The sequence below is a fragment of the Rousettus aegyptiacus genome, unplaced genomic scaffold, assembly GCF_014176215.1.
Source record: "Rousettus aegyptiacus isolate mRouAeg1 unplaced genomic scaffold, mRouAeg1.p scaffold_m13_p_10, whole genome shotgun sequence".
Classification (NCBI taxonomy): Eukaryota; Metazoa; Chordata; class Mammalia; order Chiroptera; family Pteropodidae; genus Rousettus; species Rousettus aegyptiacus.
Genome location: NW_023416285.1, coordinates 32,737,032 through 32,758,426, shown reverse-complemented (window position 1 = coordinate 32,758,426; position 21,395 = coordinate 32,737,032). Strand labels below are relative to the sequence as shown.

The 21,395-nt window shown below is 31.4% G+C and overlaps 1 protein-coding gene across 6 annotated transcripts in view; it reads left to right on the top strand.

Annotated features, from left to right (window-relative positions):
* Positions 1-21,395, top strand: part of RAP1GDS1 (Rap1 GTPase-GDP dissociation stimulator 1) — a 133,054-nt gene that overhangs the window by 60,560 nt on the left and 51,099 nt on the right. For all 6 annotated transcript variants that reach the window (XM_016166710.2, XM_016166707.2, XM_016166709.2 and 3 more), the window contains one exon: positions 2,451-2,576. In XM_016166710.2, the coding sequence (XP_016022196.1) occupies positions 2,451-2,576 (126 nt within the window). The remainder of the gene's footprint in view (positions 1-2,450; positions 2,577-21,395) is intronic.

The following is a 21,395-nucleotide window of genomic DNA, read 5'->3' as shown; positions in this document are numbered from 1 at the left end:
ATTTATGTTTTTATTTGTTTACTCTTTTTTCACTTCTTTTCAGTAAATGAGATTTTATGGTAGCAGTGGACAGTGTGTCAGTGGTCCGAGTGCAGGCATAGCAACATATGACCTAAAAGATTAGGCTAATAACTAGTTGAAAATGCTTAAAAGCAAACAAAGGTTGAGCCACTTTACATCTACTCTTCCAAACACTGGTTCCCTGCTTTGGACTAGCAGTATCAGAATCACCTGAAACTTGTTAGATGTACATCCTTGGACTTTCTCACCTAGACCTACTGAATCAAGAACTCTAGGAGTGGAGTCCAGCCATCTGTTTTAACAGGTCCTTCAGTTGGCTCTCATACCTGCCTATAAGGCTTGAGAACCAAATCTCTGTCTAAGGTAATACAGAATCAAAAAGTAGGATCAACATTATGCTTTCCTCCTTCCCCCACCTATACTTATATCAGATTGCAAAAGTATTTATCAATATTTTCCATTTGAATGCTCTTAACAAAAGAATAAAAGTGTACACCAAGGATGGACTAGGGAGGGGCATCACCAGAAACATGGAAGCCTCCTGTTTTGACTAATAAATTTATTTTTATTTTTCCCTCTGCTCCATTGCAAGTATATGTTTATTTTAGTATAATACATATGTATGCTCTGGAAAAGTCAGTGGGTAAAATCAATATGTGAAAAAAAAATGCTCTGTATTGTTAGGTAGCTTAAAGTATACCTTTAACGTTGGAAGTTTAACCTCGGTCATTTTGTTAGAATTAGTTATAGTTATCAGTATTTTTTTCAAAAAGGCAATACAAAGTATGAATGAAAAATGTCAAGTCAGTACCCCACATATAAAAGTCACTCATTCTTATATATGCATGCCTCATAGTTTTCCTTGTTCTTCTAAAGAAAAGTATGAAAACCCAAGAGTTAGTTATAGGGAGGTTAATTAGAGAAAATTCAACACTTTGAGTATACATTACTATTTAGTCTAACAAATATTAAGGTAGGCTCTGCACCCAGTGTTTTTATTTGGTGTATAGAGTTAAAAAAGACTTCTAATAAAATAGATTTCATCCTTTTGGGTAGCTAAAAACGGGAAAAGTACTTATATATCAGGTTTTTTAAATATTTGATAAGTAGATATGTAAAAAGCCGGTTTTATAAATCTTGGCATAATTAAAAGAAAATATTTTTTGTGGTTTTTGTTATTGCTTGTACTTTGTGATCATGTTGAATGAATATGTAATTTAAGTAGGTTTGGGAAAGGAAAAGCAAGCAAGAAAGAAATTAACACTGGATTTAGAAAGAAATGGAAATATCCAAATCAGTCAACAAGCCATTATTGAATATTATGATTGAAGTCCACACATTATAACATTATACAAAAATATGAATTCTATCTTACATAGACAGGCATATACGTATATAAATAATTAATGGTACTGCCTTCTATTGCCTAATGGCCTCCACCGACTTTGATTTCTACTCACTGTCATTCTTTATGTATCTTTGTTTCAGCCTCCCTCTCACAGTCCTTTCCTCCACCCACTAAGAACTTTTTAATTCTCTGTCTGGAGTTTAAATTGCCAAAAGAGAAGATATGAGTTCTCTTAAGTTCATCATCACTGCCCTGTTTAGTGGACCTTTCAAACTAGACCATCTGATAGGGAGGCCGTGAGTCAGAGTCCAGTCACCTGTGAGCAGGTAACAGGCTTATGTGGTGTGGGCTAGAGATGTATGTAGTGGGAATTGCTTTTAAACAAGATGATGGCCACAGTCATTCTGTGGCCTTGCCAGGATATTTTAGGTAGGTGGTAGGTAGATGATTGATAGATAGATAGATAGATAGATAGATAGATAGATAGATAGATAGATGATAGATAGATAGATAGTCGATAGGTAGTGTGGTAGGTAGAAAAAATATATGTGTATATATATATTTTATTTTAATCGTATTTCTGATAAATACAACAAAACCAATTTTACTATTGGCTAATAACGATATAAACCAACAGAGTTAAGTTCCTACTACATCTCATCAACATTATAACAAAACAACATTGAATGAAACAATGTTATTCGAGTACCTGCTATACTTTAATTATCAGGCTCATGGAAAGACCATTACAAATGCTTGCATCATCACATGCTGCTTCCTAAGCACATCCAGTTATTATAAGAAGATAGTGATAAATTAGGTATAATGAAAGTTAATTAAAATCCTTTTGGCTTATGGCAGAGGAAAGAAAAGGAAAATATGACCCCTCTCAAGTTTTGTGTAATTATTTCATAAGTATATAGTAAATAGGGTTGTAAAAGAACTTTTGAACAGAAAAGCACTCTTCAAATAGTTAGCCACCTTAAGCATTTTCATAGTAGATATTTATTTTATTTAGGGATGTGATTTATGTAAATTGTGAATCTTTAGATTTTTAATTAAATATGTCTCTTATTTTCAGAATTTATGCGAACTCCATGTGTGGATGCTGGATTGATTTCACCACTGGTGCAGCTGCTAAATAGCAAAGACCAGGAAGTGCTGCTTCAAACGGGCAGGGCTCTAGGAAACATATGTTACGATAGCCGTAAGTGTTGAAATATCAATAGTACACTTAGAAACTTTTGTTAAGAATTATCATTTTCTACTAATTCCCCCTTTAGCATTAGCACTGTTTTTTCTAGGCTGAGACATTTACATAGGCCATGGCTTAGCTCTGCTTCTTTAACAGAACTGGTGGAAATTTGACCCATAGTATTCTGAACTAAGAAGTTACAGGAAATGGATTTTTTTCCTCTGCTATCGTAAATTGTATTTTCAGAGGAAAGTAAGTCAATTTCTAAGAAATTATGGCTTTTAATTTAAAAAAATATATCTTTTCATTAGATTTTATTAAAATACTGTTTCTGAATGAGGACATAGCTTTTCAAAGTTTCTGAGTCTGTTCAAATGCGTTTTTAATTACTTGGCAATCCAATAAAACCATTCATAAAAACCATTATCTTCTCAAAAGCTAGATTGGCCTACTGCATCTGCATTGAATCCATTCCTATTTGTCATAATGTCGTTGTCATCCTCACCACTTTCTAATATATACTGTCCTACCAGGCAGAGAGAAAGCAAGAACTCGGTTGTGGTTATAATGCAACAATTGTATGTTCTCTACTTTCCCACATATATGTAAGCAAAATACAAAAAAAAAAAAAAAACTTGAGTATATTCAATTTAATTAGGCTTAATTAAAATCAGAATTTTCCCTAAATTTCTGTTTTCTGAACCCAAACCGCATATTATAAATTTCACCTTTAAAGTCTCCTAGGAATTTTATTCTGTTTATATAACTAGGATAACTTATATTGCTTATTTTCCCCAATGAGTTTATAATTCACCTTTTGGGTCAATTATGTTTTGTTGGAAAAAGCCTTTTATAATAGTGCTTCCAATGTGATTTGTGCATGGAAGCCAGACATTAAAGAAAATCATATAAACATATTCATTTATATAAAAGAAAGAGGAAAAAAAGATTGAAAATATACCTCTCAGTTTTAACTTTTCTGTAGAAGTAGTGGTAAGGCTACTTTCTTTTATTCTCCTTTCTTTCCTTTTTCTGGAACATTAAATATTATGTCTAAGGACATTGATTCCTTAATATGAATTTTAACTTACAGTGTTCAGTCCAATTACTACTTAAAAATTTACCTGTTTTTTCATTCCAGTTGTTTTTATACTAGGGTAATAGCTTTATTTACAAAATTCTAGTGCTTTGTGTTTATAACTTTGTATTATCATATTTAGGATTTTTATTAAACACCATAGTTTGTAATGTTGGCTTTCAAAAATGAAACATTTAATGTATATTTTATATACATATGGATTTAAACTATATATTATAAGGATCTCTTTCAGAGTAATAATCAAAGATTGATGACATGAACTTGGGGAGCATTGATCATTACAATTTTTATTCCTATCCTCCATCTGTGTTTATTATTAGAATTTAAGACTATCAAAAGTATTCTTTAATCCTTCTTCAGTTTTGTTATCCTGGAATTACACATTGATTGAACATAGGAAATGTTATCTGTTTTTCGTACTTTCATCCTAGAGTTTCACATAATGTTGGTAAAACAGAAGAAACACCTATAATGATCTATTGTTTCACATTACTGTGGTTTTTATGGGCACAGAGGAACTTTATTTCCTGTGTGCCCTAAAGAACTTTGAAGTTAGGGTAATAAATGTGAAGTTAATATGATTATTATTTTGATAATGCAGCAATCCATTATTATAGTGTTTATCATATCTATTTGTTCTTATGAGATATACAGTATAAAATCTGTGGATATGCTTTAAGCTATGAAGTTAATTTTTTCATTTATTTATAAATATTTATAACCACTTCTGTCTCATTTAATTCAGTGGAAATTATAGTTAAGTGTAAAATTAAGCATAGTGAATACAGGCTATTTTTTATACATTTAAACCTGTTTAAAGAAAATGAAGTTAGTAGTCTTAAAAATGAATGAATATAAGAAGTGATTTATTACTGTAAATCCTATAATGAAATGTATTCATTGTGTCCTGCTGTTTTATGCATATAATTTCCATTAGACTGTATGCCTTCTTACCCTTTTATTTGACATTAAATCTCTGTAAACTTCTTAGAGATTTCTCCAGAATAATTGTAGGAAAAGTACAGCACCTGTTTTTGAATTACAAGAATAATATAAAAGTCTGTAAATGTGATGATATGTAGTTGATTTGTGAATTTACTTGAAATGCATCTCACATTATATTTTACAACAATTGAGAATTGAAAGAACCCAGAAATTTTTCTTTTTAAAAAGTACCGAATGGCTTCTATTTTAATTAATTAACCTCCTTCCCTGTGAAGAATGTAATGCTTCATTCTTAAAAGGATAATAGAAAACTATACATGACAGCTTTATAAATACCAGAAATATTTTTCTTAAAAATAACATGTTTGAAAATTCATATTTGTGTTTTATTAAACTTATCTACTGGAATAATCAGTTTACTTATATTTTATAAATGTACTCCAAATGAATAACTTTTTAGTGTGGCTTTATTCAGAATGATACTAGGCTTACAATAGGTAGTAAAGCCAGTGTATACAGAAAGCACCATAAGGACTTCACTACTAGGGACAAAAATTTGAGAAATGTGTTCATATTTTACAGATTTGTATTGACACTTAAAAAGTAAAGTATTTCCTAGCGTATTTCAGTTAAATCCATTGAAATTTTTTGAAAAAAAGTAGGTCAGATTTTAGTTTTGCCAGCTTAGATAGTGCCCATTTTCCATTTTAGGAACTCTTTCTAATGGAAGAGAGCTGTCTTATATAAGCCAACATCAGGTAACAGACTGATGTGATGTAACCATTAAGTGGGACAGAGCGAGGCTTTGTTGCTGATTAACTTCTTAAATCCCAGTCTCCCTCTTGCATATGGAGATGAAAAAAATCACTGAGTGGGAACATTTTTTATTTAAAATGCCTAGTCTTTTTTCTGTTCTTCCAGAGAGCCTTCAAGGCACTTCCATTATGGATTTTTCTTTAGAAGTATCCAACAGACTTCTGATATAAGCAACATTTTAAAACTCTTTTGCTCTGTAACTTTACCAAAATAACTCTTTTTATTAGAAATTTGACATATTTTAGATCAAAGAAGAGAAAAAAATTATATTTCAGTTTGGCAAGAAATAAGCAAAATTGTGAGAGGATATGCTGGAGAATATGATTTTAAATAAAGTGAAGTAATATTAAATTTCAGAAATGAATATCATATCCTTATATAGTATCTTTGTGGAATTCCTTTCTTTGAGTAATTAGTTTTATTTATATAGCTGTAAATATTTTAAATTGTGATACATTTAAACGACCTTTTATTGAAGAGCTTCATTTTAAATTCCCACCCATTATTTATAATTTATAGAGATAAGTCGATGATGATAGACTGAGTTTTTTCTGTTTGCAGATGTTGCTACTTGAGGTTAGGAAATGATCGATATTGAATATACTGATTAAAAGTTATATAGTAGAGGTTAGAAGAAAATGATTACATAAAGTTAAATATGTGTGCCTTTTATACACAAGAGAATGAATAATATACAATTGAGATTAATACTTGTTAAAATTAAATATGCCTCTTTATAGAAATAAAATTAATGCTATTACTATACAATTGTCTTGTTATTGGAAAGATGCCTAGTTAAGAAGCTTATATGATATACTACCTTATGTGCTATAAAGAAAATTGGATTCTTGCTCACTGATGAATACATATTCAAAATGAGGTAATAATCAAGCTCACTAGTGTTTATAAAGTAAAATAAATATTAATATATCTTTCATTGACTTCAAATGTAAATGGAAAGGATACCCAAATCCATGCGTGGACCTATTTGCATGTTAGTGATCCAAACTATGCTGCACTATTTTTATGTAATGGTTGAAGAGGGAATTCATTGTTCTGCTGCAAATGCTGAAAAAGAATTAGGAATAATTCTCTGATTTGTAATGTTAAATATGTATTAATATAATGCACACATGCTTTGAAGTTGCTTAAGTAATAAAAGTATTTACAGCAGTTATAGTCAACAGGGAACTATTTATTTCTGGCATTTAAAATAAATGTTTATTTCAATGATATAAATTAGGTTAAGCATTTAATTAACTATATTTTTAAAAGATTTGGCAGGTCTAAATATTTACCCTACCTTTTTTCATTATTCAGTTTTAGAATTATCAGCCAATAAGTATAAAATGAGATTCTTTAACTCTCATCAGTCAATCTGTTGTATTTTATGAATGGTTTATTATCAAAGTACATCATATATATAAGAATAAGCTACATGAAACTGTTACTTTTAGAGATAGTAATTACGGTATTATCACATGAAAATAGTCAATAGTAAAGATGTTATACATACATAGTTGGAAGTAGATATCATTTTATAACACTGTCATAAGTTCTAAAAAAAGGTTCATATCATTAAAGAACTTTTAATATGGTGAAGAAAATAAAATGCATAAAGGAATATAACTTGTGGACAGTTACAGAGTATACACTAAATGTGTGATTTTTGATCAGAATCAAAATAAATGGAAGATGGGTGTAATTGGAGCCATCTTTTTAGAAATTAGGCAAATTGGTGCATTGCTTATTAAAGAAATATAGTTTGTTTTTAAGTTAATATAGTGAAATTTTAATATGTCCCCTGGAAATATTACAGATGGATAGAATTTCCGTTTGTACGATGTACTAAATTATCATTTAATCTTTCTGAATTTTAGTTTTCTTTTTGGTAAAGTGAATTTGTAATATGGATTAAAAAGGTTTATGATATAAATGTATAATATAAATTATGCAAAGGGAAATATATAACATTTGTAAATGATCATTTGTCTTAGTTCAGACTGCTGTAACAAAATACAATAGATTAGGTAGTTTAAACCACCATTTATTTCTCACTGTTCTGAAGGCTGGGAAACCCAACCAAGATCAAGGCACCAGTAGATTACAATGCTCGATGAGAGCACTCTTCCAAGTTGCCTATGGCCTTCTTTTCAGTGTATCCTCACAGGGCAGAGAAAAAAGAAGGAAGAAGCAAGCTTCTGTCTCTTCTCATAAAGACACTAATCCCATTCCTGAGGGTTCTACCTGATCGACCTAATTACCTCGACCTAATTACCTCACAGAACCATCACAGCAGGAGTTAGGATATCAACATATGAATCTGGAGGGACACAAACATTTAGTCCATTCAGTCCATAATTATGCTGTGACATAATTTACTACATACACTAATATAAATAAGGTATTTAAAATAATTATATTAAGGCCAGAAGCCATATAAGAAGAGGCAAAGATAAATCTAGTAAGAATCAGAGATAATATAGTTATTGTAATGAGCACTAATTTAATTTGTGCTTCTGGGCAGGCAAGGTCAAAACAAAACAAAACAAGTAAAAAAAACTTGATATGCTATGTCATTTTTACTTTATGCTAAAGAGACATATCCTAGTTTAATCAAACAAAAAATAATTGACAAATGCTAGAAGAAATTTGTCATCACGATATCATTAGCCCCTTAGATGATTCTGTACACATCCCTCTTAAAATATGCAAAAACTATACAAAGGCTGGCATTAGAGACAACATCCTCAATAATGGTTCTGTAAAAATTGCCCAAATATTTTCCATATGATTGTTTTTTGTACTAATCTTCAACCGAATCCAAGAGATAATACTGAGTACTTTAGTGAAGGTATTTAGTGAAGGGTAATAGAACTCAAATGTGTTGTTTTTTGGAAGTTGAACTTGCTTCAAGCATACAACTTAAAAACTTGAAGTTTTAAATGTATTTCCTAGTCTATTTTAAATCAAAATATAGTTCTACTTTGCATTCATTATACCTGCTCAGTTTTTATATTATATGAAATATTCAAGCTCTGTGTTCTGAGACTGAAAAATGCTTTTATTTGATTTGCATGAAAGTGAATATTTTAGAATACCACTTATCAATGGTGGTTACATTAATCTATACTATCTATACTTGTGATAAATTGCTTAGAACAGTATATGCACAGAGACATACACAAGCGCATAAAAAACTGATGAAATTTGAATAAGGTCTGAAGATCATATTAGTGTCAGTTTCCTGGTTTGGATATTGTATTAGAGTTCTGTAAATGTTACTATTGGAGCAAGCTGGATGGAGGGTACATGGGATCTTTCTGTGTGAATTTTTTTTTTTTTTTTTGCAATTTCTCCTGAGCCTCTAATTATTTCAAAATAAAATTTTTTAAAGAACTCCACATCCAAGAAATAGCCTTGTTTCTTTCAACCCTACTTAAAGGAGTGGGGAGGACAAACATAAATATTAAAAATATATATTACATACGTATAACATACATATAAAATTTTAAAAGTATAACCCACAACAATAATTGTTTTTTGACTGAATCGGTGCAGTTAAAGTGGGGGACCAAATTGCCTCTATATTTTTCTCCCTCTAAATTTGACTTTCAGAGGGAAAAAAAATAACCCCAAAATAAAATTTAGGGAGAGTGAATTCATACTTTTGGAGCCTTGATCAGAACAGGTAATCAGCAAGAAAGAACTTAGTAGCTTCTGCTTTCCTTACAATTATTTATCAGAATAGGTTAGAAATTAGCATTCCTTATCTCAGGAAAATTTCTGTGCTGGGCCATAGGCTTCAATTTCAGGTGAGATTTCTGGTCAGTCAGAATTAGCCTATAAGTAGTTTATAATTTACCTTTGTTCTAGAAAATCAATGCAAATATGTGAGGGGAAAATGATTTCGCTGATAATCACTTCTGTTTTATTGTCCAAGTATGTCTCCTATATTTAAAAAAGTTGTAGCGAATTGAATGTAATGAAGCATGTCTATCAATAAGTGAAAAAGATACAGTGTGAAAAATATAAGAGGATACACAATATAATTTTTGGAGGGAGCTCATTTGTGTTTGAGTTCATCCAGTGATGTTCATGGAGAAGGAAACATTTAACCTGTAATAGGATCGAGACCTGTGGGAATAGATTCAAAGATTTTTCAGGGGCACAGAAAAGCATTTTAAATGGTGGGTCATGTAATGGGGAGACATGTCTAGAACCTGTATTGGAGAAGGACTTGTCAATGGGAAGCCATTGAATGTATTTGAGCAAAAGAGTTAAATGCTCAAATTAATGCAAAACATTAATTTGAAAGAGATGTACAGTATAAGATAGGCAGACATTCATACCAAGTAGTATGCATCTGAAACCCTTAGAGAATTTTTTCAAGATGAGTTTTCTTGGCCATACCCTAGAACCAACAAATTAGAGTTTCTGAGGCTAGAATCCAACCAATTGTGTGTATTTTGCAAAAGCTTCCTAAATGAATCTGATGCCATTCCTTAAAAACCATTGGACAGTAGATTAAATGAAGATTAACCAGTTAAGAGGCTTTTTTTCCCCCAAGCTTGAAGAGCAATGAAAGAGGGAATGGAAAGGGTGTGTGTGTGTGTGTGTGTGTGTGTGTTGGGGAAGGCACCAGGCAATTGTGAATAGATTAGCTGGGCTCAGATTTTAAAGGATGGCTTATTTCGCTTATCATGATTATCTCAGGTCCATCCATGTTGCCTCAAATGACAGTATTTCATCTTTTCTTATGGCTGAGTAATGTTTCACTGTATACATGTACCACAGCTTCTTTAGCCAATCATCTATCATAGGACACTTCGGTTGCTTCCATGTCTTGGCCACTGTGAATAATGCTGCTATGAACATTGGTGTGCAAATGGTATTTTAAAATCTGAGCTGCTATAAATTTTTATCTTAATAAAACAGTGTAGTGCAAAGAACACATTAGATAGCTGTTTTATTCCGATGCTTGATTAGTTTCTAAGTACAATGTTATAAAAAGCTAATACCTTGTTAAAGAGATGGAATAATAGTTTTAAGTAGTTATTACCAATTTTATAGATATGAAAATAGAGGGAACATATGAGGGAGCATTGCATATTGCAAAATATTAGGTGATATTTCTTGAGTTCAATAAGATGTCATTTATGGATATCAAATTAATTTTTTGCTGTTGTTCCTTGAATACCAGGTTCCAGTCTAGTCTCTGAGTCAAAAACCTTTGGAATTTTTCCTTTCTTGATTAACAAGTCTTAGATATGGTGGGGAAAGTCTAATTATAAAACTCTGCAAAAATAAGATTTTTTGTTTGTTTCATTGTTTAAATCTGTTTTTCCCCCCTTACCTTTACTACCCTAATTTTACCTGTTAGATTAAGTTAAAGATTAAGTTAAAGTTTAGACACATTAAACATGAAATTAGACTGCTTTTTTGAAACCCCATCAGTAAATGTTATCTTCTGCTCTTGTGTTCTGTTTTTGTTTTTCCTATTTTTCTTTGTAATGAAACTGAAATACTAAAAATTTTCTTTGCTTTTAATCAAAGTTGCTACAAGTTGGAGGCATCTCCCTTGGCCGGGAGGAAATACAAAAGATAAATACTATTTAAAGGTGAATAATTCACATTCTTCTTGCTGAGTAGAATAAATATTTGTACCTTTTGGGAAATTGTGCTGTTATCAGTTCAAGTTAAATTTTAAATCGTATCTATATATACATGTGTGGAGACATGACACACACACATATAAATAGTCTAGCATGATTTTTTTTTTAAGTATGAAATACTTTGAAACAAAGCATCTCTTAATATTTAAAATATTTGGAATAAAATTTAATTTTCATCTTGAGTAAGTGGACTAGTAAATTAGAGCATTAAATTATATTATTATCTGTTTTTCAGGAGTGATTTAAGGTAATTTTATGGTAATTGAGTTTAGTGACTTATTTGTTTATAACCACAGATATTTAGTCTTCTGATAGTAAAATGATAATATAACAATACAGGGAATAGAGTAACTTTAGTGACTTCTTTAGCAAATGTATGGTGATTTATGGATGCTCTATTATCATATAAAGGCATTTTGAAAAAAGAATTGTGAAACAATTTTGACCGATAGGAGAATTCTGTTGGATTACAAAAATTAATACTACCATCAGCATGTACCTCAAAGTCATGCCCATCAAATGCCATGCTGCGACCTAATTTTAAACTGCATCTGTGGAATTAGTGCTTTTCTATCCTGATCCTTATAAATATAAATATATAAGTATATTTGGAATTTTCTTGCATAAAAGGAAAATTTAAACCTAAATATAATTCTAAGCCACAAAATTACAAGCTTTTTTTTTTTGATATGTGAGTGTTTAACAGTCATGGTGGGTTTTTTCCTTCATGACTCATTTTTGTAATTTCACTGATGTAATATTTATAACTTTTGCTTTTGTATCTAGTCTTTCATGCATTCTACCTGCACCTGGATCATGAAAAAGTTGTTTTTTGAATTTCAGTTAGATGTTGTTTGACAGGTTCAAATTTTTCACTTGAATTCTTAAAACATTTGAATATGTCTAGGGTACATAAGAGAAATAAGAAAAATAAGTATCAGAATTTAATTTTCTTCCCTAACATTTTATAAATATCTTTTAACTTCATCTTGAAAAGCAATGTAGATATGTCTGCTTACCATTGCCATGCTCCAGAAAAACAAAATAGCACTTAGCAAAATTAAAAGGCAGTATATTTGAGAAGAATATTTATATCATCCATATTGGAATGGCCAATATGTCTGACTTAAATATGCTATTGCTCTTAATGATTTCGGTCGTTGACTGTCAGTTTTTTTTTTTTTTCATGTACCACAACCAAAATAGAATTATCATTTTTGCAGCCTACCAATGTTTTTGAGTATGAAAATCCTTTTCAAACCAAATATTGTCTCTCTCCTCCCCCCCCCCAGCTGTAGAACACATACAGTAAGTAATGATTGTACTTATAAAATTTGTTTATTATGGAAATACATTTATACCATGTAGATTCAAATACTAAAATTTCTATTTTGGAGGATAGATTTGGGAGGGGCATAATTTTTATCATTTGCAATGTTTATTTTAAATCCAGTATTATGGGCTAAGGATTGTAATCAAAATCAAAAGAGACATGCCACCATAGTAAAACAATATTACTAACAAAGATTAAACCTGTTGAATGTTTCTTTTAATCAGTTCTCTATAACACATGAAAAAATTTATCTCTACTACATGAAGTTAGAATTAGAAATATACTTTATGTCACTGAATATAGGTATTTATGTTTCTGCCTAAGAAAGTCTCAGTACCTACACTATGGGTCATATTATTTGAGTGCTTTTTCCAGTAGTGATGATGAGTAAATCCCAGGAAATTCTCACTCCATGCCTTCATTTTCTTTGGGGTGTGTGTGTGTGTGTGTGTGTGTGTGTGTGTGTATACACATACATGAAATGTTTCATAATCAATAAATATCGATTGAACCCATTGTGTTCAGGACACTATGCCAGGTGATAGGAGAAAATGAGAGCAAGAAGTCTGTATCTTTATGGGATTAGCACAGGAGGAGATAGACAACAAACAAGTAAATACTACAAAAAGAAGATATCTAATAGGTTGTGATCATTGCTATCAAGGGAATAAACAAGGTGATGTAATGGAGAGTTATCTGAAGGTGACGAAAGTTCTCTCTGAGGATGTTATTTGAGCTAAGGTCTGAAAAATGAGAATGAACTAGCTATTTAAAGAAAAGGAGAAGAATATTCCTTACAGAAGCGTAGCAGTTGCAGAGCCCAATGAGGCAAGAACTTGTGTTCAAAGAACAGAAAAGAAAAGAGACTCAGGTATTTGAGATGCAATGAATAGAGAGAGTGTTATGCAATAAAGTGGAAGAAATAAACGACCCCTGGATCATAGTGAGCCTTGTGGATCAACCTAGTAATACGAAGCCATCGAAGGGGATCTGATTTAGATTTTAAAGACATTATCTTGGAGTTGCTGTCGAAAGTGGGTTGAGAAATAGTGGAAGTTAAAAGCTAAGAACAGAAGCATGAAGATCAATAGAGTTGCAGTAGTCCAGGCAAGAGATAATGGTGCTTGGATTAGGGTTATGGTAGTGAGAATGGAGGGCATCAGAAGAGTTTGGGAAGTATTTACTTGTGGATGAACTGAGAATGAGGGGAAAGGAGAAACCAAGAGTAATTCTTAGATTTGGTACTTGAGCAACTGGATAGAGGATGGAGCAATTTACTAATACAGGGAAGAACAGAGGTGATTTTGTTACATTTTTCTGAGTTTTGTTACTGCTGCTTGTTTTTGTTTTGTTTTGCTGGGGGCAGTAGCTATGTCTGAAATTCTTAACAGATATGTAAGAGGAATGGCAGGTGGGTAATTTCTGTATCTTTATATTACATATTTTGAGGTTAAACATAAAAAAATTTAAATAATCTGTATTTAGCAAAATGTTCAGATGTTACTTGAATAAGATATGTAGATTCAAGAAACCAGTGAAAAATTAGAAAGCTTAAGGAAATAAAGCCACCTAAGTCATAAAAACTTTTTAAATAGGAAGGACTTTTATAAGTTATATAATCCACCCTTTCCAAATTTTACAAATAAAAAAACAGGCCTGAGAGTTAAAGTGATTTCTCAGAATCCATAGCTAAATTGGTTATGGTGTTGAACTAAAATCCATATTTCTGGTTCACTCTCTGGGTGAGTACTACATTTGAGGAAGTTAACACTTTTATAAATACATACTTTATTAAGTACATTTATGCCTTAATAGTTCAGCTCTTAGAATGGCAGATATAGAAATATGTTCTAAGAATTTTATCAAAAGATATTTTGTTTAATCTGTTATAAATCACAAAATAGACTTCACCTAATAGAAGATGGAGTAGAACGATGTGATGAAGGAAAAGCTTTTTACATTTTCCAAATTTGCAAACTTTATGTAAGGATTTCCCTAATTTATTGAAATAGCAACATTGTGTTTAATCTGTTGTAAATCACAAAATAGACCACTAATTGAAAGAAGATGGAGCAGAACCACGTGATGAAGGAAAAGCTTTTTACATTTTCCAAATTTGAAAATTTTATGTAAGAATTTCTCTAATTTATTGAAACAGCAAAGTGAGCTTTTCTATTTAGTGGCTCTCTAACATACAATTTTTTTTCATACTGGGCTTTAAATTAAATAAATGGAAGTTTGGAGCAGCAAAACCATAGTAATGCCTCAAATAAGCAGCAAAAAAAAAAAAAAAAAAGTTCCTCAGTGACCTGAAAAACCATCTTAAAATAAACAGTGATGAGAAATATATTTTTTCCTTTGGACAGCCTGCCATTTGGGGGAACACCAGGTGATGGGGGTTTTTTTCCCCCTTTTTCTTCTACGTAATATACTATTTAATATGCATTATTTGTATAACCTAATCTTTGTTAGATCAGTATTACGTAGTGCTTTGTAATAAAGAAAAGGGAGATATGCCAAATTATTATTATTCATTTTGATTTATATTTCAGGAAGCCATAACTATGAATAAAAATCATAGGCAATTTTTTTAAAATGTAATTTGATGTAAAAATTGATTAACAATAAGCCTCCAGGTGAAAATATTTAATGGTTTTTGAGAGTCGCATCATTCATTTATGGAGATCTGGTTGCCTTTTTCCTCTTTACAGTCCTGAATCACTGTGACATAATTTCTTAATAGTCATTTCTAGAAATTTATTTACCATACTTTATTTCCTTCATCTCTGAATTTTTTTTTATTTTATAATTTGGATAATTATTTATTATAAATTAGAAAAGGTTTACATTAAAATTAGCTTCATAGAATAGTACTGATACTTTGCTATGTGCCCAAATTGATTTTGGAGAATTCCTTTGTTTACCTAGATATAAATCAGCTAAGATTTTACTTCAGTTTAATATGCATTTATTTAAGTACCCCTTGTATGTTCAAGGATACATACATTGTTCTTTTAAGAATTTGCATTTTTTTATTTGAGAATTTTCATTTTATTTGAGAACTTCTTAAATATAACTTTTCAGCGGCACATCAAATTCTTTTCATTGTAATAGTGCTCAATAACCTTATAATAAGTGTACGCCCACCATGAGATCCAACTATTCCATTCCTAGATATTTATCCGAAGACTTGTACATCAATATCCAATGCAGCTAGATTCACAGTAGCCCCAAATTAGAATCTTCCCAAATGTCCATAGGTGAATAAATTTAAAGTAAAAATAAAGATGTACCCATACAATAGAATTCTATTCAGCAATAAAGAATAAACCACTTTCATACCTGACACTATGGATGAATTTCAAAATCATTTGCCTGAGTTTAAACTAGCCATAAAAGAACACATACTGTATGAATTTATATATATATAAAAAGCAATTTATAGTGGCAGAAAGCAGTGGGACCAGAAGTGGAGGGAGAGATGGCCTGCAAAGAGACATGAGGACTCTTTTGATCATGATGAAGTGTTTCGTATCTAGATTGTATTGGTGGTTTCTGGAGTGTACTGAACTGTCAAAACTCATCAATCACACATTTTAAATTTATGTGGGTTTTTTTTTACCATAAATTTTTCCTCAATAGAGTTAATAAAAAAGGGGCTCTATTAAAATCTAAACAAAAAGTACACTTTTTTTCTTTTCATACACATAATAAATGCAAACAAATAAGGGCTTGGAAGATATTCTGGGAAACATGACCATGAATCTTTTTCTAACCACTCCAGGTAAAACTAACTTCTTTATTTGTGCTTCTATTGTACTCTGAAAATTTAATTGTGATCACTACTTAAAATTTTTCTTTCATATTTTTCCCTCCTTAACTGCTAATTAGTTATATTTGTATTTCTCAAACCAAGCTCAGTATGTGAAACATCTTAAGCACCCCCCAAAAAAGTTTGATAAATAAAGGAAGACAAATGAATGCTAATTTGGTCACAGGTCTTGAAATACCTTGACTCATTATGCAGTGTATGTCATTAATCAGTACTTTAAGGGACTTTATATCTGTTAAGTAGGGTTTAACTTAGGTTACTGGTGAGCTAAAGAAAACAGCTTTACTATATAAACCTACCCATTATTATGGACTCATCATTTATAGATCTTAGGTGAATATACTTTTATATATCATGAACATTTAATTTCTGTGAAGTTTCTTTTTTGTGAACCTGCTACCTCCTTTTTCCTCTATCTGTTCTTCCAGAAGAGGTATGTTGTTCTCTGTCCTGTCATAACACCATGTATAAAACAGTATTGAAGCTTTTATTGAGTTTAATACTCCTCACCGGAATAGTAACTCCAGGAAAGGAAGCCTACTTGTATTCCTGTTTATTTCATGAATTTTGATGGTCTGTTGATGGTTGCTCATATATTTAGAATTGTTATGTCTTCTTAACATCGTGTAATGTCCCGCTTTATCTCTGGTAATGTTGTTTGTTCTGCCATCTACCATGTCTGGTAATACAGACACAAATTTTCCTTTGAGTGGTGTTTATATATCTTACCATTCTTTTATTTTTAACTTGAACGTCCTCGTATTTAAATTTGTAGACAGCATAGTCAAGTCTTGCTATTTTATCCCATCTAACCATCTCTACCTTTTAAGTGGAAGGTTTAGAACATATATATTTAACATGATTTTTATAGGGTTGAAATATGCCATCTTGCTAGTTGTTTTCTGATTGTTCAAACTATTCCTATATTTTTCTGCCTCCTTTTGAAAAAATTGGGTAATTTTCATTTCTCTCATTTATCCACATTATTGGCTTATTAGTTATATTTCTTTTTAAATTTTTAGTGGATGCTATATAGTTAGCAGTATATATTTTAAACTTATCACAGTTTACCTTTAAATATTATATCACATATAGTTTAATAACGTTACAACTGTATATTTCAATTCCTTTCTTCCATCTGGCGGAGCAGTTAGAACACACAACATTTATCAGTTAAGTTCGCCACCTTACATTGGCATGGTTTGTGGCACCCCAAAACAATTAAAATAGTAACATCAAAGATCAATGATCACAGATCACCATAACAAGTATAATGATAATGAAAGAATTTGAAATGTTGTGAGAATTACCAAAATGTGACACAGACATATAAAGTGAGCAAATACTGTTGGAAAAATGATGCCAAAAGACTATCTCAACACAGAGTTGCCACAAACCATTGAATTGTAAAAACTGCTATATCTGTGAAGTGGAGTAAAATGAGGTATGCCTGTGTTGTCATACATTTTGTTGTTACATATGTTAGAAACCCCACAATATTATTGTTATTTTTACTTTGGACAACTATCTTTTCAAATAAAATAGGAAGAAAACATCATTTACTTTCATTTTTATCAGTTTCAGTGTTCTTTATTTCTTTGGGTGATCCAGATTTTTGTATAGTATAGTATATATTCTACCTGGAAAACTTTTTTTAAAATATTTGTTTGTATAACAGATTTGCTATAATTGAATTCTCTCATCTTTTTTAGTTTGAAAATATCTTTACTTCACCTTAACTATAAGATATTTCCACTGGGTCTAGAATTCTGAGTTGACAGGTTGTTGTTGTTTTTTTTTTTTCTTTCATTACCTGGAAAACATTCTTTCATTGTCTTTTAACTTGCATAGTTTTAAATGAGAAGTCTGCTGTATTCTTATTTTTGCTAAATACAGATATCCCCCCCCCACCCCGCCCTACCTGCTCCAGCTGCCTTCCTGAGATTCTCTTTTTCTTAGATTTTTCAGCAACTTGGATATTTGGTGTGTATTTTTTTATAACATTCTCCAAACTTCACAGATTTGTGGCATGACGTTTTTCATTATTTTTGGAAAATTCTCGGCCATTATTTTAAATATTTTTCTTTTTCCTTGTCTTCTGTGTCTTCTTTTCTTCTGAGATTTCAAGTGCATTTATATAGAGCATTTGCTATTTTCTCTCAGCTCTTAAGTGCTCCGGGTTTGTCTCCAAACTCTTTTGTCTATTTATGTTTTGTTTTTAAAATTTCTGTTGATCTACAAGTTCACTGAGTCTTTCCTTGGTATTGTTGAGTCTGTTGTTCAGCCTCTTAAAATAATTTAACATTGTGTTTTCACCTCTGGCATTTCCATTTAACCCTTTATAGTTCCTCTTTCTCTGCAAAATTCCACATCTTTTCAAGGATATTATTCACCTTTTCCACTAGCTCCTTTACTGTATTAATCGTAGTTGTTATTTTAAAGTCTTTGTTTAATAGTTCTAACATCTGAGTCACCTATGATGAGTCTCATTCTGAAGACTGATTTATCTTTTGAGAGTGGGTTATTTTTTCTTCTCCTTTTAAATGTATATCTTAATTTTTTATTGAATGCTGGTAATTGTATATAGAAAAACAGTAGATAATGAGATTAACAATGTTTAATCTTGAGAAATAAGCACACTTCTTTGATCTCAAGCAATTAGTATGGGATGGAGGTCTAACCAATCTAGTCAAAAGTCAAGCTGAAGTCACATTTGCTGTTTCTAACTTCACTTTAGTGCAGTAGTCTTCTAAATCCTTTAGTAGTGGGCTGTTCTTATGCTTATAATAGGGATACTGGAGGATGCTTTTTTAGTTTTCCTGCTTTGCCTGTGCATGCCTGTATCACAAAGAGATTCTCCCTATATTGCTTCTCTCCCAACAGTAGACTGCTGTGCAGAGCATCCATCACTATTACTGTTACTCTACAGAACAAAAACCCATTTCTAAACATTTTGAAACTAACTAGAAAAAAATCAGAGAGTAGATTAAATAATAAGGGAAGAAATGGTAGTTTTTCATTGGCTGTGCCTATAGCAGTTTGCTACATGTGATTATTTAAAGTCCTATATTGATTAACTTGAGTCCCGTATTGGTTAAATAATTAAATATTGATTAAATAATTTAAGTCATATTAATTATGATTGAGATATATTATTGTTAGTGATCTGAAAAACATAGTTTTTGTGAGCTGTATAAAATCTGAATATGTAGTAAACTTTTTTAAATGTCATACTTTTATTTTTAAAAATATGAAGCTTGAATATTTTACATTGCTTATGTGAAGGAATAAAGTAGTTTCTGAGGGATGCTATACAATGTACCACAAACTTGTGGCTTAAAACAACAGAAACTTATTGTTTTATGCTTGTGGAGTTATAAGTTCAAAATCAAGGTGTCAGCAGGGCCATGCTCCCGCTGAAGGCTGTAGGCAAGGAGGCTTTTTTGCTGCTTCCTAGCTTCCTGTGACCTCAGGAAGCAAACTTGGCTAGTGACAACAAACTCTAATCTCCACCTGTCTTCACATGGTTGTCTTATCCCTTTGTGTTTTATATCTTTACAAGGCATTCTCCTTTCAGCATCTCTCTCCTAATGACACCAGTCATACTGGTTTAAGGACTCACCAACTCCATTATGACCTCATCTTAACTACAGTCAAGCATCACTTAACTACAGGGATACTTTCTGAGAAATGTATCACTAGGCGATTTTGTTGTTATGCTAACATCATAGTGTGCTTACACAAGCCTAGATGATATAGCCTACTACTGTAATTGCATGCATTCTACTTTTATGTGCTTGGCAGCGCAGTAGGTTTATTACTCCAGCTTCACCACAAACACAGGTAATGTGTTGCACTGCAAGGTTACAGTGCCACTAAGTGATAGGAAGTTTTCAGGTCCATTATACTTTTATGAGACCACACTGTCTTATATGCGGTCTGTTATTGACCTAAGCATCATTATGCAGCACATGACTATAATCACATCTACAGTGACCCTGAGGTACTAGGGGTTAGGACTTGAACATATATTTTGGGGGGACACAATTTGACCCATGATAATCAAGAATAATGTCTATATCTCAAAAGCATATCAGTAATGTCTCAAACAGATAAAGATATTAAGCTACTGAATCTGAAAGGCAGGCTAAGAATATGCTTATGAATAAATCTGTGTCATGAATTTGTGTTCTAACTTTTTAGAATTTTGATATTTGATTCTTTTCCAATTTATGTAAATTTGGATATTGATTCTTTTCCAATTCAGGTAAATTTAAAGATAGCCATTTTTAAAATCACATTTTAATGGAAATATTTACAAACTCCCTTCTACTTGCTTATTTTGGAGCATTTCACACAGAATTCTGGTAAAATTAAGTAACTCGATCATTTCTTACCTCAGCAATGGGATAGTTTGGGGATTTTCAGTAATATATTTCATTTAGCTTTCTAAGACATCTGAATTTCATAACATATGGCTGGCATACACTGAGAACTGATGGGCCCTTTTAAGTTTAAAATCTAGGATTCTAGTCTTAGTTATGGTTGGGTATGGACTAAAAAGACTCAGAGTAGTTTTTGTATCCCTACGTTTAAAATGAATCTAATTTATGTTATATATCGTTTTGAAATCCTTGCTCAGAATATATTATACATGTTCAAATTCTATCATAATAAAGTATTTGTTCTTAGAGGCTAAAAAGTAGCAGAGTAGAGGAGTCTAAAGGAAAAACCAGGCGGAGCTTGATTAAAATATATGTTGTCATGGCATCTTCATACTGCTGTCACTTTTTGTAAACTAATATTAGTAAGCACTTAAATTATAATTGTTTTGACTTTAAGCATCTGTTCTCAGTCACCTTCCTGTTCACAAAATTGCACATCAAAATTATTTGTAGGTAGTATAATTTTTCAGAACTCAGCAGGAAAGTATTAACTCAGTTTTACAGAGTAGCTTGTGGAAAGAATTTCTGACTTATTTGCCATTAGTCTTGTAGTCTCTAGTAATAGTTACTGGGGGAAAACAAAAATAAGTACATGAATTATAATGATTGATTGGAAAGCTAAAATAGCAAAATTTGAGGGATTTTTTCTTAATATGTTTAAAAACACACAGCGTACATTGAGTACT